At 44.7% G+C, this 15993-nt stretch overlaps 1 protein-coding gene across 1 annotated transcript in view; it reads right to left on the bottom strand.

The window, feature by feature from the left end:
* Positions 1–1347: 1347 nt before the first annotated feature.
* Positions 1348–15993, bottom strand: part of OXTR (oxytocin receptor) — an 82052-nt gene continuing 67406 nt past the window's right edge. Inside the window, exon 2 of the mRNA XM_073591733.1 lies at positions 1348–8225. Within this exon, the coding sequence (XP_073447834.1) occupies positions 7975–8225 (251 nt within the window). The 3' untranslated portion in view covers positions 1348–7974. The remainder of the gene's footprint in view (positions 8226–15993) is intronic.

A 15993-nucleotide genomic window follows, 5' to 3' on the forward strand; every position in this document is an offset into this window, starting at 1 on the left:
GAAATTTGGTGTTTACAAGTTAAAATCCGTATTTTTTGCTAGAAAATTACTTAGAGTTCCCAAAGATTATATATATTTTTTAAGCAGAGAATCTAGAGAATAAAATGGAGATTGTTGCAATAGTTTAAATCACACAGTATTTGTGCAGCGGTGTTTTAAACGCAAATTTTGGGAAAAGGGACACTTTCATGAATTTTAAAAAATCCAAACAGTAAAGTTACCCCAATTTTTTTGTATAATGTGAAAGATGATGTTACGCCGAGTAAATAGATACCAAACATGTCACCCTTTATAATGGCACGCACTCGTGGAATGGCGACAAACTACGGTACCTATGAATTTCCATAGGTGACGCTTTAAATTTTTTTTACGGTTACCAGGTTTGAGTTACAGAGGAGGTCTAGGGCTAGAATTATTGCTCTCGCTCTGACGATCGCGGCGATACCTCACATGTGTGTTTTGAACACCGTTTACATATGCAGGCGCGACTTCCGTATGCGTTTTCTTCGCTGCGCGAGCTCGCGGGGGCGGGGGCACTTTAAACATTTTTTTTTAATTTATTTTATTTATTTTTATACTTTATAAATTGTGTTTAAAAATTTTTTTTTTTTTTTTTTTTATTGCTGTCACAAGGAATGTAAACATCCCTTGTGACAGTAATAGGTGGTGACAGGTACTCTTTATGGAGGGATCGGGGGTCTAAAAGACCCCCGATCCCTCCTTTGCACTTCAAAATATTCAGATCGCCGAAAACGGCGATTCTGAATACTGTATATTTTTTTTAAACCGGCGCCATTGGCAGCCAAGTAAAGGGGAAGTGACGTCATTACGTCGCTTCCGCGTTTACATTGAGAAGGCTGGAACCAAGCCGCCCACAGCTTCGTTCCAGCCCGCCCCCAGCCGCCAAAGACAACCGATTGGACACCGGGCCTCCCGATTGCACGGGAGGCCCGGTAAGAGCGACGGGAGGCGGCGGGAGGGGGGGGATGTCCCCCCCCCCGCTCCTCCGGTATAACAACCGAGCGGCTTTTAGCCGCATCAGTTGTTATACTCGGATAGCCGATCGCCCGCTGTAAACAACGGTACCGTGATGATGCCTGCAGCTGTGGGCATCATCCCGGTATAACCCCGGAAAGCCGAGTACGCATATCTGCGTACGGTCAGCGGGAAGGGGTTAAATAAATAAATACATTTAAAAGAAAAACATAGTTACACCATTAGTTATTTCAGGGAATATCAGATTGCCTCTCGGGGGATCAGGAAGGAATTTTTTTCCCCTGCTGGAGCAAATTGGATCATGCTTTTCTGGGATTTTTTTTGCCTTCTTCCAGATCATCTGTGGGTATAGGATTGTGTATATGGGATTGTATCATTTTTTCCCCCCTTTATTGGTTGAACTAGATGGACTTGTGCCTTTTTTCAACCTGACTATGTAACTATGTAAAAAAAAAAAAAATGTTATACTTGCCCTGTACAATAGTTTTGCACAGAGCAGCCCCGATCCTCCTCTTCTGGGGTCCCTCACCGGCGCTCCTGGCCCCTCCCTCCTCCCAAGTTCCCCCCCCAGAGCAAACAGCGCGCTATGGGGCCACGTGAGCCGCTGCTCTGTGTGTCCATTCAGGCAGAGCCGTGGCCTGGCTCCACCCCCCTCTCTCTTCTAATTGGCTGTGATCGATAGCCAATGAGGAGGGAGAGTCCCTGGAGAGCTGAGGCTCTCGTGCACATCGCTGGATCGCGATGGGGCTTGGGTAATGGGGGGAGGGAGCTACACACAGAAGGTTTTTTTTTTTTTACCTTCATGAAAGTAAAAAAACTTGAGCCTTTACAGCCACTTTGCACACTGGACATTTTTTTCTGCTGCTTTTAGGGGTATCTGGCATACTTTTTTTTTTCTGTCTCTAAGCGCCCCTGCAAGGTAACCTATGTGTTTATGCACACATAGGAGTATAGGGGAGTTACGAGACGGGGGGTCTAGAGGCAGATAACAAAAACCCCATTGCCGCGCTGGCTCCTGTTGAGGAACAGCGGCATTTTTGGCAGGAGAAAAAACTCTTGCTGCGCGTAAACACGTCTAAATGTGCTTAAAAGCACGTTAATGCATTTATAAATTGTTAGTGCGTTTATAAATTATTATTCTGGCCAATGAAATGAATTAACGCCTTAGTGCGTCACATGACTGAATGCATTGCACACATTCACAAGCGGCAAGCCACCAACAGCTCCGCTTTATTTGGAATGGCTCCATTTTTGATAAGATCCTGAGATGTCTGCATATTCATACATGTTAATAAAGACTTCTCATTGCGCTGTTCAAGTTTAATGGTCCATATAATTTTATGTGCGGCAATAAGGGATAAAGCCAAACTCTACCTGAGTCCAGCTCTGGATCCAATGCAGTGGGTCTAGCTCAGAAATGTTTTGTTACATTTACCTCCATGCTCTGCAATGTGTCAATGTAACTCTTCCAGTTCCAGGTATCTTTTACCGATAACCAAGTTCACAAGACTCCCCTTGGCGATGCCTTTCTTGGGCCTCCAACTTATATGATAATAAGACAAATGCAACAGAATAACTGGGAACACCTCAAAGTGGACAGAACACTGAAAGCAACCAGGTGGGTGGGATCAAAACACAGGTGGGTGGGGTCATATCCCAGGTGGATGGGATCAGACCCTAGAACTGCGATGATTGAAGATGTTTTGCAACACCATAGTCTGTGCAACCCATCAGCAATGACTTCCTTGTCTACATGGAAAATGGAATGATCCTTGCCTCCATGAACATATTCACTGATTTCACAAAAGGACCTCTCACTTTTTCAATTTTAAGCCCAACCTAATCAATAAAGCAATAAACCCAATTTTCTAAAGTGCATAATCACAGTGCCCACCGCACAGGCTTCCGTTACACCAGGGCTGAGACAAGGGGGGGGGGGGGGTTTGGCAGCAGGAATAGTTGCCCCAGGCACAAGCACCCTCAACGAGGGGAGGGTAGGGGACATGCATGTTCTAGATCCATGGTGGGCAACTAGCAGAATGTGGAATCCCTTCTATCAGGCAACACACACAACAAGGCCACTGTCCACCCCCCTTAACCTCACCTGCCCATAGCTGACATTAAAAACACATTGTGCATACGCAACTGCCCAGCCACCCCCAGCTGCTAGAAAGCAAGCGCACACACACTGTGAACCTTATATGCTTACCATGGGCAGACAAGGCACAGTGGGGCAAAGATGCTCATTTATGTCATAGGAGCCAGGGAGGGTAGCACCGTTTCCCATCTTTGCCTTGGGCGCTGGACGACCTGCCCCGTCACAGTCGACACAAGTCTACAAACTTTGGTTGCAGCAGAAGTGAACTTTCAAATCATTTTAGACTTTATTTTAAAGGCTATAAGTCCCCGAGTCTTTCATACATTCCTTTAGTGGCTACGGCGCCCAGAACGGCCGTCTCACATGAGATCTGCGCCGCGTCATTCAGTGCTGTCGGTGGCTGTCAACGAACATGTCCAATAAATACGGCATTGACATTTACAAAGCAGGTGAATTGAAAAATGGTGATAACGGTGGTGTGAGGACTAGATATGGAAAGGAATTGGTGCAGTGTTAGAGACGTGACTGAGCCATTACTGGTGAATTTTTATATGTCTTATACATGGTGACATACGATGCTGGAAACCGACAGCAGCAGACAGGATGGTGCAGGGATAGGTTTTAAAAAATTACTCATTGGCACTGCAACATCCGAGAAATGCTATACTACTAATAAATGACTGTACATTTGGTAGACACCTGACACTAGGAAACAAACAGCAGCCCTTTTTGTGATTAATGCACTAGAAAGGACTGGTCAATTATGAGGTCATCCTGGATGATTCACTGGGAAATAGCCAGAACACCAAGACCAGATGATGTAATTTCTTCAAACCTTAGTGGCAAGACCAAGGCCATCTTGTCCATACTCCAGGGCAGACTTTCTCAACCAGGGTTCAATGAAATCCTAAGGCTCCTCCAGAGGTTGCTAGGGTTTCATTAAGCAATGGGCAACCTTTGCCTCTCAGATAAGTACCCAATGACACCATTGATCTTTTTAGCTATATGTTAAGTGGAAATTCTTCTCAATGACCTCAAATGTAAGGATCATTCTTCCCAGTGACCATAACACTAATGTACTCTGAGCTGCAGATGAGCCAGTGAGCCCAGAAAATTACCTCAATAGTACCTCCATGTTAAAAAGGTTGAGAAGGGCTGTCTTAGAGACTAGTGACATCACTAAGAACGTTTTTTTTTTTTTAATTCCTGAGGAACCAGTGATAGCCCATCAGCAAAATAGTGTTGTAGATAAACCCAACTGAAGTCACTTCACTAGAACAGTTACTTGAACGGTCAACCCTCTAGGCTGGCTTTTCTCAACCAGGGTTTATTGGAAACCTAGATTTTCTCAAGAGGTTGTTAAAGCTTCCTTGAGCAATAAGCAAGTTCTACTGCTCAGATAAATTCCCACTGACACCAATGATCTATTTAGCTATCTGTAAGGTGGGGCTTCTTCCCAATGACCCCAAATGTGAGGATCATTCTTCTCAGTGACCATCACACTAATGTACCGGGAGCTGTGGATGAGCCACTGAGCCCAAAGAGTTATCTCAAGGGTTCCTCAATGTTAAAAAGGTTTAGAAAAGCTGCCCTAGGAACGAGTGACATCACTAAGACTGTGTTGCGTCAATTTCTGAAGAACCAGTGATAGCCTAATAGCAAAATAGTAATGTAGATAAGCCCAATTGAAGTCACTTCACTAGAAAAGTTACTTGAGCTGTCAACCCTCTAGGGCCATGAACACTGGTGGATCCTGATCTCCAACCTATACTGACTATCAGTGTAAAAGGGGCAATTTTAAACTGACACCCAATGTAAAGGGGTCACTGCTACGCTGACCAGCAACGTAAGAGGGGAACTTTTCAATGGACCAATAATGCAAAAGGGTACTTCTCCAGTGGCAAATTGCGTACGTGAACCTATCTTTTCTGGCCATTATTTTTTATAATTTCTCTTACCATTTACTAATCACACTAATATACTATGACAGGGGTCTCCAAACCTTCTAAACAAAGGTCCAGTTTACTGTCCTTCAGACTTTTGGAGGGTCGGACTGTGCCCAGTGGGAGTAAACAATGCCCGATCTTTGGTATTAGGGGGAGAAATAGCTTGTGCCAGTGAAAGGAATAGTGCCCCATTGTTGGTGACAGTGGAAGGTATAGTGCCCCATTGTTGGCATCAGTGACAGGAATAGTGCCCTATTGTTGGTGTTAGTGGAAGGAATAGTGCCCCATTGTTGGCATCAGTGGCAGGAATTATGCCCCATTGTTGGTGTAAGTGGAAGGAATAGTGCCCCATTTTTGTTGTCAGTGGGAGGAATTATGCCCTATAGTTGGTGTCTGTGGGATGAATAGTGCCACATTGTTGGTGCCAATGGTAGGAATAATACCTCAAAGCCTGGATAAAGTCAAGCAAAGGGCCGCAGTTTGGAGACCGTTGTACTATAGCAGTGATGGCGAACCTTGGCAATCCAGATGTTTTGGAACTACATTTCCCATGATGCTCAACTACACTGCAGAGTGCATGAGCATCATGGGAAATGTAGTTACAAAACATCAGGAGTGCCAAGGTTCGCCATGACTGTACTATAGCATACATTTTAGCAGGGGGTCCCTACGAACTTAAACATTTCAAGGGTTCCCTCAGGGGTAAAAAAAAGTTGAGAAAGGCTGCTCTGGTGACTAGTGATGTTACTGTACCCAATTAGTTGTAAAAATTTAGGAATCTGTTTTGTGACTATTTTTGCCAATAGAGCCAAAGATCAGCCCATAAATTTTTTTAAACCTGTGATGTCAATGCTGCCTCAGATACAAGTCCACCAAACTAAACAGGTTCCTTTACCTTGGGCAAGCCACCATACATTTGAATGAATAACTGTATTTTAAAACACCTTCAATATATTCTGGCAATTTAAGCAAGTTTGCAAATATATCTTTTTCACTTTTCCCTTTCTCCAAATGTCCCCTGAGCGCTGTACCAGATCTTCTTAAATGTCTGCCAGTTCAACTTTCCTGCCTAATGGCTGAAGAACACAGGAGTAGTTGGATAAGAAAGGTATCTCTGGGATCCTTTATAGATGTGCATGCTTGTAGTTGACAGCCTCTTGGTTATATGCTATCAGATTATAAAACCTGCTTCTATAGTAATATATTAAGCCTCTTTTCTAAGTGTAGTGTTAACCAAAAAGTAATGATGTCTTTGATGTCACATTTTTACATGCTTGATGAACTATATAAGCCTTTCTCAACCAGGATTCCATGGAGCCTTAGGGTTCCTCCAGAGGTTGCTAGGGGTTCCTTGAGTAAGGAGCAATTTCTGCCATTTAGATAAGTAACCACTGACATCAATCATCTTTTTAGCTTACCTTAATGGGGGATATGCCGAATAAGCACAAGGAACACTTCCCGTGACCATCAAGCTAAAGTACTGTGAGCTTAGATGTAGCAGTTACTAATAGGGGTTTCCTGAGACTGGAAAGTTATTTCAAAGGCTACTCCATGGCTACAAAGGTTGAGAAAGGCTGTACTATACTGTTTTCATTAACTTCAAAGCAATGATTCTTATCCTCTTAATACTTGTTAGCAAAGGCGTAAGTAGAACCCCGGTGCAAGAAACCATGAAAGGTCCCCCTGACCAGGGCGACCCTTTCCATCAATCCCAGACCCCTTTCCTCTGGTTCTGGGGCACTTTCCACCGGGCCCAGGGCTCTCCCCGCTGATCCAGGGGCCCGTTACCCATAAGCCCCGGTTCACACTGCTGCGATATATCGTGCGACACATAGGGGTTGATTTACTAAAGGCAGAAAGACTGTGCACTTTGCAAAGTGCAGTTGCTCCAGAGCTTAGTAAATGAGCAAAAGCTCAGCTGAATTTCTTTTATTTATTTTCCTTGTATGTGATTGGGTACTCTTTGCAAAGTGAAGATTTACCTCATTTACTAAGCTCTGGAGCAACTGCACTTTGCAAAGTGCGCAGCCTATTTGCCTTTAGTAAATCAACCCCATTGAGAGAGATTTACTGAAACTTTTGGACACAGAATCTGGTGCAGCTCTGCTTAGTAACCAATCAGTGTGCACCAGTTTTATTAAATCTCCTCCCTGAAAGTTGCAGTGGAAGTCAAAACACAATGGGTGTCGTCTTAATCAATGTGACTTAAGTTGCAGCGACTTTGCTGTGATTTGAGAGCCATAGACTGCAATGCTAAATCACAAAAGTTGCAATCAAGGAAGTGGCAAGCAAGTTGTGTGACAGCAGTGTGAAGTGAGCCTTACAGTCCCTTCACATATCCTGCAGAGGCCCCTCCTTCCTGCTGTCTTAGGCCGCCCCCATGGTGGCGGAATGCCAGGGCCCAGTCATGACCCTTGCGACCCTGGTAGTTCCACCACTGCTTGTTAGCATTTTAGGACCCTTCAGATCTCCAAAGCCTGGAAACCATTGAACATCTAGCAGCTATTACCAATGGGCAACAGGAATTACCAAGGTCCATGCACATCTAAAGGGAGACCGGAATACTTTCTTTCTAATAACACCCGGATGCCTTGTGTCCCCTCTCCAGTCGTCCGTGGCTTCCTTGAATTTCAGAGGTCTCCTGCTATGTATAAAATCAGAAACTTATCCTAAAGACTGCAAGCTGTTGGCATTGACTGAAACATTAAAAAAAAAGAAGCCACATAACAGTCACATGTACTGTTCATCCAGAAGGTACACTTCTCCATACATTCTACTCTTTTAGTCTCCCGTCTTGCCTCTCCTAAGATTGGGGTCATCATCAACTCCATAGCAAGGAAGATAATCTACAGTGTCCCCAAGGCTTTGTCCTCTTTTTGTGTCCACCATCGGCACCACCTGGAAAACCCAACCCAGTACAAAGGGGGGGAGGGGTCACACTGTCGATGGTTGAGTGATGCTCTTTTGGCTGGAGCTCTTCCGACTCAAGACGAACGTTGAGGAGTTGCTCTTCCTGCTGGCGCTCAGGTCGCTGCCCTGCTGCTTGGCCTTCAGGTACCGTGCCGAGCAGCAGAGGAGGCGCTGCAAGAGGTCGTGGAAAAGGTGTCCGGTGAACAGCATGTAGATCCAGGGGTTGCAGCAGCTGTTAAGGCTCCCTAGGAGCATGGCGATGATGAACAAGGAGGCTGCGAGAAACAGAAAAAGAGAATAAGTTTGGTTAAAATATAGGAGGCAAGGCACATAGTCAGAATAATAGGAGGCATAAAGGTATAACACCACAAATGAACAGAGAGAATGCTGGGGGGACATGGCTTTCCAATCATGTTACTGTAGCGCTACCCCCGCAGGAGCCGCTGCTTATTTGGGCCTATTTCCCCACTCACAGCATATACAGGCAGGCACACAGCACTTTCAGCATTCTTCCTTTGGCTCAATATTCATTCCAAGGTTTTCTTTTAGGGTTTTATTGGAACAGGAACTTGGATAGGGATGGGGGCATGGGATACCCCCAAACCGTAGAACCTGAAGAATGCTAGGCTTCTGGCTGCTTTGTACAAAAATGCAGGCTGTGCTGTACATCCTCTGGCTGCATTGTATTATTCAACTCCTGTTTTGCACAAATTCTGGCTGTGTTGCACTTGCTTGTGGGAAAAAATACCCCCTTAGTCACTTCTCCTCTGTATAGCAGGATCAATGATCCACTCAGTCCCAGAATGGTTGGGCTTCCTCCCACCAACTCCCTTCAGTCTCTGAGCCAGGCTCTCTTTGGTAGGCCCCCCAGCTAAGCCTAGCTTGGACCTTGATGTCTTGAAAGGCTCCACTCGCATCCTGCACAAGGGTCTCCTCCTGAATCACTGGACTTAGGAACTCTGCACCCTGACTGCCAAGCCTCACAATATTTATGACCCCCCCCACCTACCTTTTGGGCACACCTTCCCAAGGATTGGCTGGAGTTGCATAAATATTCAGGCTGCCTGTCTCTCAGTCTCACTATACTTCTAGCAGTCTCTAGAACACATATGTCAATAGGGTTGCCACCTTTAAAACCAAACATATATGAAATACACAGGTTCTGAGGCTAATTTAATGCAGATAAGGCACTAAGTGAGTTTAATCACCACCTTAATCAGCCACAGAACCTGTGTAATTAATATGTGTTCGGTTTTAGAGGGATGAGCCGGCAACCCTATAGTCAAACACAAGGCCCATGGCCGAATCTGGCTCGCCAGGCTTTGTCATGTGGTCCTTGCAGTCAGAACATGGCGGGACTCCATTCCGCCACCTCTGGCTCTCACCCTCTGCTCCCGCTCCCAGCTGTCACTTGTAAACACAGAAGCTGTCGCTCTGTATACAGTACACCCCTAAACTCTGCATTCTGTACATAGCACACCCCTGTACTCTGGACCCTACATAACACACTACTAAAGTCTGCACTTTGTACATAATCCTGAACTCTGCACTCTGTACATAACAAACTCCTGCTCCCAAAGTCTGCACTCTGTACGTAGCCCACTCCTGAACTCTGCACTCTGTACGTAGCCCACTCCTGAACTCTGCACTCTGTACGTAGCCCACTCCTGAACTCTGCACTCTGTACGTAGCCTACTCCTGAACTCTGCACTCTGTACGTTGCCCACTCCTGAACACTGAAAGCTGAGTTGCTAACTCCTTTTTATGGCCAAAGGTGGGTCAAAAGACATTGGACCAGATATTAGCCTACCTTTATATAGGCTAACCCCCTTTAGTCCATCATGAATACTACTGTCAGACTTATTCTCCTTACCAATGGTTTAGTGTTCGCTACCCCTCTCTGCAAATCCCTCCACTGACTTCCGTTCATCCAACAAAAAAAGTTCAAAATACCAAAAACAACCTACAAAGCCATCCACAACTCTGCTCCAAGATATATCACCAACCTCATCTCAAACCTTCTGCTCTCTATCTCCCTTGTCATCTCTTCCCATGCTCGCCTCCAGGACTTCTCCTGAGCCTCTCTGTAACTCCTTCCTCAATGTATCCAACTATTGCCTACTTGGTCAGATAACCTACAAAGTTATCCACAATGCTGCCCCAAGATATATACCCTCAACCTCATCTCAAAACACAAACCAAACTGTCCTCTCCATTCCTCTCAAGACCTCCAGCTCTCCATCTCCCTCGTCACCTTCTCCCAAGCTCGCCTCCAGGACCTCACCAAAACCTCTCTGGAACTCCTTACTCCAATCTATCCAATGATCTCCAACTCTGTCCACCTTTAGGTGATTCTTGAAAACCCATTTCTTGGAGGAGGCCTATCCCACCTCGAAGTAATAAAATGTACCTTGACGTTCTTCATCAGCTTTTGTATCACTTGACTTTCCCTTTTAGATGGGAAGTTCTAATGAGCAGGGCCCTCTGATCCCATTTATATTGAATTGTAATGTAATGGAAATGTCTCCCTCCATTCTGTAAAGCGTTTTGCACAAATTCTGGCTGTGTTGCACTTGCTTGTGGGAAAAAATACCCCCTTAGTCACTTCTCCTCTGTATAGCAGGATCAATGATCCACTCAGTCCCAGAATGGTTGGGCTTCCTCCCACCAACTCCCTTCAGTCTCTGAGCCAGGCTCTCTTTGGTAGGCCCCCCAGCTAAGCCTAGCTTGGACCTTGATGTCTTGAAAGGCTCCACTCGCATCCTGCACAAGGGTCTCCTCCTGAATCACTGGACTTAGGAACTCTGCACCCTGACTGCCAAGCCTCACAATATTTATGACCCCCCCCCACCTACCTTTTGGGCACACCTTCCCAAGGATTGGCTGGAGTTGCATAAATATTCAGGCTGCCTGTCTCTCAGTCTCACTATACTTCTAGCAGTCTCTAGAACACATATGTCAATAGGGTTGCCACCTTTAAAACCAAACATATATGAAATACACAGGTTCTGAGGCTAATTTAATGCAGATAAGGCACTAAGTGAGTTTAATCACCACCTTAATCAGCCACAGAACCTGTGTAATTAATATGTGTTCGGTTTTAGAGGGATGAGCCGGCAACCCTATAGTCAAACACAAGGCCCATGGCCGAATCTGGCTCGCCAGGCTTTGTCATGTGGTCCTTGCAGTCAGAACATGGCGGGACTCCATTCCGCCACCTCTGGCTCTTACCCTCTGCTCCCGCTCCCAGCTGTCACTTGTAAACACAGAAGCTGTCGCTCTGTATACAGTACACCCCTAAACTCTGCATTCTGTACATAGCACACCCCTGTACTCTGGACCCTACATAACACACTACTAAAGTCTGCACTTTGTACATAATCCTGAACTCTGCACTCTGTACATAACAAACTCCTGCTCCCAAAGTCTGCACTCTGTACGTAGCCCACTCCTGAACTCTGCACTCTGTACGTAGCCCACTCCTGAACTCTGCACTCTGTACGTAGCCCACTCCTGAACTCTGCACTCTGTACGTAGCCTACTCCTGAACTCTGCACTCTGTACGTTGCCCACTCCTGAACACTGAAAGCTGAGTTGCTAACTCCTTTTTATGGCCAAAGGTGGGTCAAAAGACATTGGACCAGATATTAGCCTACCTTTATATAGGCTAACCCCCTTTAGTCCATCATGAATACTACTGTCAGACTTATTCTCCTTACCAATGGTTTAGTGTTCGCTACCCCTCTCTGCAAATCCCTCCACTGACTTCCGTTCATCCAACAAAAAAAGTTCAAAATACCAAAAACAACCTACAAAGCCATCCACAACTCTGCTCCAAGATATATCACCAACCTCATCTCAAACCTTCTGCTCTCTATCTCCCTTGTCATCTCTTCCCATGCTCGCCTCCAGGACTTCTCCTGAGCCTCTCTGTAACTCCTTCCTCAATGTATCCAACTATTGCCTACTTGGTCAGATAACCTACAAAGTTATCCACAATGCTGCCCCAAGATATATACCCTCAACCTCATCTCAAAACACAAACCAAACTGTCCTCTCCATTCCTCTCAAGACCTCCAGCTCTCCATCTCCCTCGTCACCTTCTCCCAAGCTCGCCTCCAGGACCTCACCAAAACCTCTCTGGAACTCCTTACTCCAATCTATCCAATGATCTCCAACTCTGTCCACCTTTAGGTGATTCTTGAAAACCCATTTCTTGGAGGAGGCCTATCCCACCTCGAAGTAAGAAAATATACCTTGACGTTCTTCATCAGCTTTTGTATCACTTGACTTTCCCTTTTAGATGGGAAGTTCTAATGAGCAGGGCCCTCTGATCCCATTTATATTGAATTGTAATGTAATGGAAATGTCTCCCTCCATTCTGTAAAGCGTTGGCGCTATATAAATCTTGCATAATAATAATAAAAATTGTGAGATAGTCTAAACAGTCCAACAGTTCTATGACCAGCTCCACTTAATGAAATTGAATATTTTTCTTCTAAAGCAACATACAGAAGACAAAAGGCTGTCACAGGTACAGAACATTACATAGGAATAAGATCTACATTCAATCTAGAGAAGAACAAGAGATCGTACTGCTCGTGGAAACATGTCCAAGGTCACCCATCTGCAGAGACTCTTCCTAGAAATACAACCCTCCAGGGGAAGATATGAATATAAAGAGCACATATTGTTTGCATCAATTGTTGCTCTGGGCTTTGTATTTGCACAAAGATTAGGAGGCATTAATGAATGGTGATAAAAAATCTGCACGTGGATTAGACTGAATGATATGCTGTTTGCAGGAGGATTTACGTGCGTTGTGTACACGTGCAGTCCTCCCTTATCCAAGGGGCCATCATGAAAACCGTAGGTGAGGCCCAAAGGTGGATTCAAACCTAAACAATGAAAGTTTGTATCTGATTAGCTGCCCTGGGAAAGCATTAACATTTCTTATCTTATGAAATCCAGGAAATGCAGGGCACAGGCGTTCCTCTGATAATCTTATGGCCCCTAATGTGGAAAGGTTACAAGCATAAAATTTTACATAAACAACAGTTGGCTTGGCTGTACATGTAAGCTCAACAATCAACTTGTGATTTGCCAATTCATGGGTCACGGTCCACTTAAATGTATATACTCAGCCACCTTTTACTCCCTGCCATTCCATTCCTCCAACAGAGCAGCCGTGCTCAACCTTTTTCCTTACATGAAGGAACCCTTAAAATAACGTTCAGGTTTCAAAAAATTCCCTGCTAATAATTGCTAAATCTACAGATTAAAGTGATTGTGAAGACTCAATTTTTTTATTACCTTCATGCATATGCATGAAGGTAAAAAAAACCTTGCATGCAGCAGCCTCCCCTAACACTTATCTTCCTCCAGCGCTGTGCACGGGAGCCTTGGCCCTTCCGGGTCTCTTCCTCCTCATTAGCTGAGACAGTCAATAACAGCCAGTGAGCCAATGAAGAAAGAGCGGGGGTGAGCAAGCCGCTTTCTATAGGGGCACTAGTAAGGAGGGAGGGGCCAAAACCACTGCACAGAGCAGGTAAGTTTGACATTTTTGTTATTAAAAAACAAAACAAAAAAAACCCCAAAAAACTGCCTTAATTATCACTTTAAAGTACATGGTGTGGTGGTCTGTTGGAAGCGTGCTTCTTACATTGGTGGTCAATAGGGATGAGCTTGGGTTCAGTCTGAACCCAGAAATAAGCTGCCATTATTGGGCCAATGAGCTGTGAGCTGGAGATTTCTAGAAGGGGTGGGGATGCTCATGATATCAATGACCTAATATGGACACATGACCAACCATATTAGGTTAGTGATCTTGACCTAATATGGGCATGTGCCCATATTAGGTCAATGGGTTTTGATTTAGAAAAACTTGGGTTCAGACCAAACCTAAGCTCACCAAGAGTGGTCAGAAGAAGTTATGCCCCTCTTACAGATAACTAATAGGATAAGGTTAGTGGGTTTTGATTTTGAAGAACTTGGGTTCAGATCAAACCTAAGCTCATCAAATGTGGTCAGAAGAATGAATGCCCTTGTTACAGATAACTAATAAGATAAGGTCAATGGGTTTTGATTTTGAATCACTTGGGTTCAGACCAAACCTAAGCTCATTAAGAGTGGACAGAAGAAGTTATGCCCCTCTTACAGGTAACTAATAAGATAATTGATGTCAATGGTTATATAGCTAAGAGGTGCATTTGCACATTGCTTAAGGAACCCCTAGCGACATCTCAAGGAAACCTACAGTTCCACAGAACCCTGGTTAAGAAAGGCTACATCAGAGTGATTTGATAAACCCAGTTCTTGAAGATATGGAGGGCATATCACTTAATACTCTTCTCCCCACAGCCAAAGGTGCTTGAGCAGCCAATTGCCACCACTGGAGGCGCAACTGGATGGGTTCTTGGAGCTCTATAAGCCCCAACTGGAGTAATTCAGAGCTAAAACAGAGCTCTATGACTTGAATCCAACAGGTAAAAAGGTCAGAAGAGAGGAAAAGGGAAGGTCAGTGTGACAGACCTAGCCGGGAGAGAGACTTTTGGAGGGGACTGAAAGCTAGCCTCTTGCCGATCGATCGTGGGCCCTGGCATTAGGGGGAACGGTGCTCTTTGTGAGCTGTATGCCTGGGGACCCTTGAGGTGGTATTACTGTGGATTCGGGTCCTGGTCCCCCAGGACACACAGACTCTGGGGACCCTGGATTTGCCATATTGGAATAGTGACTGATTCATACCGTTGGGACTCCTACTGTTAAATGCTAATGTCATCAATTCCAGCTACCTGTCTGTTGTCTGCTAAAATGTGTATTGTAAATAAGTCTCTAGTATGGGATCTAAGAGTCATTAGATCTCCATTGTTGTTTGTGTTTAATTAACTCTGCTATTGTGATAATGTTGATTGGATTTTCTGAACTACAAGATGGCCAGTCTGGCCTAAAGTTCATGTCTGAGTCACCTAGGCTGTCTAAAGGGATTAGTTAATTAGCGAGATTCCTGGTTAAACTTACATACAGCCTGCCTGGTGTTTGTTCTGAGCTATCACAACTGGGTTAGAACGGCACATAGCTGTAGTTCTAATCCCGGAGCATTGGATGACCGAGCAATCAGATGTTGCGATCTGCAAGCCGATTCTATAGCAGCAGAGGAGTGTCGGGAGAGTGGAACCGAGCGAGCAAGGGGCTCGTTACAGTCAGTATAAGCAGATTGAAGTATTTAAAGGAACCAGTTGTCTTGCCCTCCATAAACAAAGCACAGTCTCACTTTAACTTGCATATAAAGACAAGAAGACCTGGCTGAAAATCAGAACACCTTATTCATCCCAAAGGTGTTCAGTAGGGCTGAGGTGAGGACTCTGTGCTGGACACTCCAGTTCCTCCATAGCAAGCTGGTCAAACCATGTCTTTACGGAGCTAGCTTTGTGAACAGGGACAAAAAAGAGCCTTTCCCAAGCTGTTGTCACAAATTTTTAAGCTTACAATTGTCTAAAATGTCTTTGTATGGTGGAGCAATAAGATCACTGGAAACACCAGTGATCCACCGTCATTTGATGGGAAATCTACAGACTTTTGGTCATTTACAGTGCCTTGAAAAAGACCAAGAACATTTTTATTGGGATTTTATGTGATAGACCAACACAAAGTGGCACATAATTCTGAAGTGGAAGGAAAATGATAAATGGTTTTCAACATTATTTACAAATAAATATGTGAAAAGTGTGGCATGCATTTGTATTCAGCCCCCTGAGGTAATACTTTGTAGAACAACCTTTCTCTGCAATTACAGCTGCAAGTCTTTTTGGGGATGTCTCTACCAGCTTTGAACATCTAGAGAGGGACATTTTTGCCCATTCTTCTTCTTTGAAAAATATCTCAAGCTCTATCAGATTGGATGGAGAGCGTCTGTGAACAGCAATTTTCAAGTCTTGCCACAGATTCTCAATTGGATTTAGGTCTGGACTTTGGCTGGGTCATTCTAAGACATGAATATGTTTTGATCTAATCAATTCCATTGTAGCGCTGGCTGTATGTTTAGGG

Source organism: Aquarana catesbeiana, linkage group LG07, assembly GCF_042186555.1.
Source record: "Aquarana catesbeiana isolate 2022-GZ linkage group LG07, ASM4218655v1, whole genome shotgun sequence".
NCBI classification, from domain to species: Eukaryota; Metazoa; Chordata; class Amphibia; order Anura; family Ranidae; genus Aquarana; species Aquarana catesbeiana.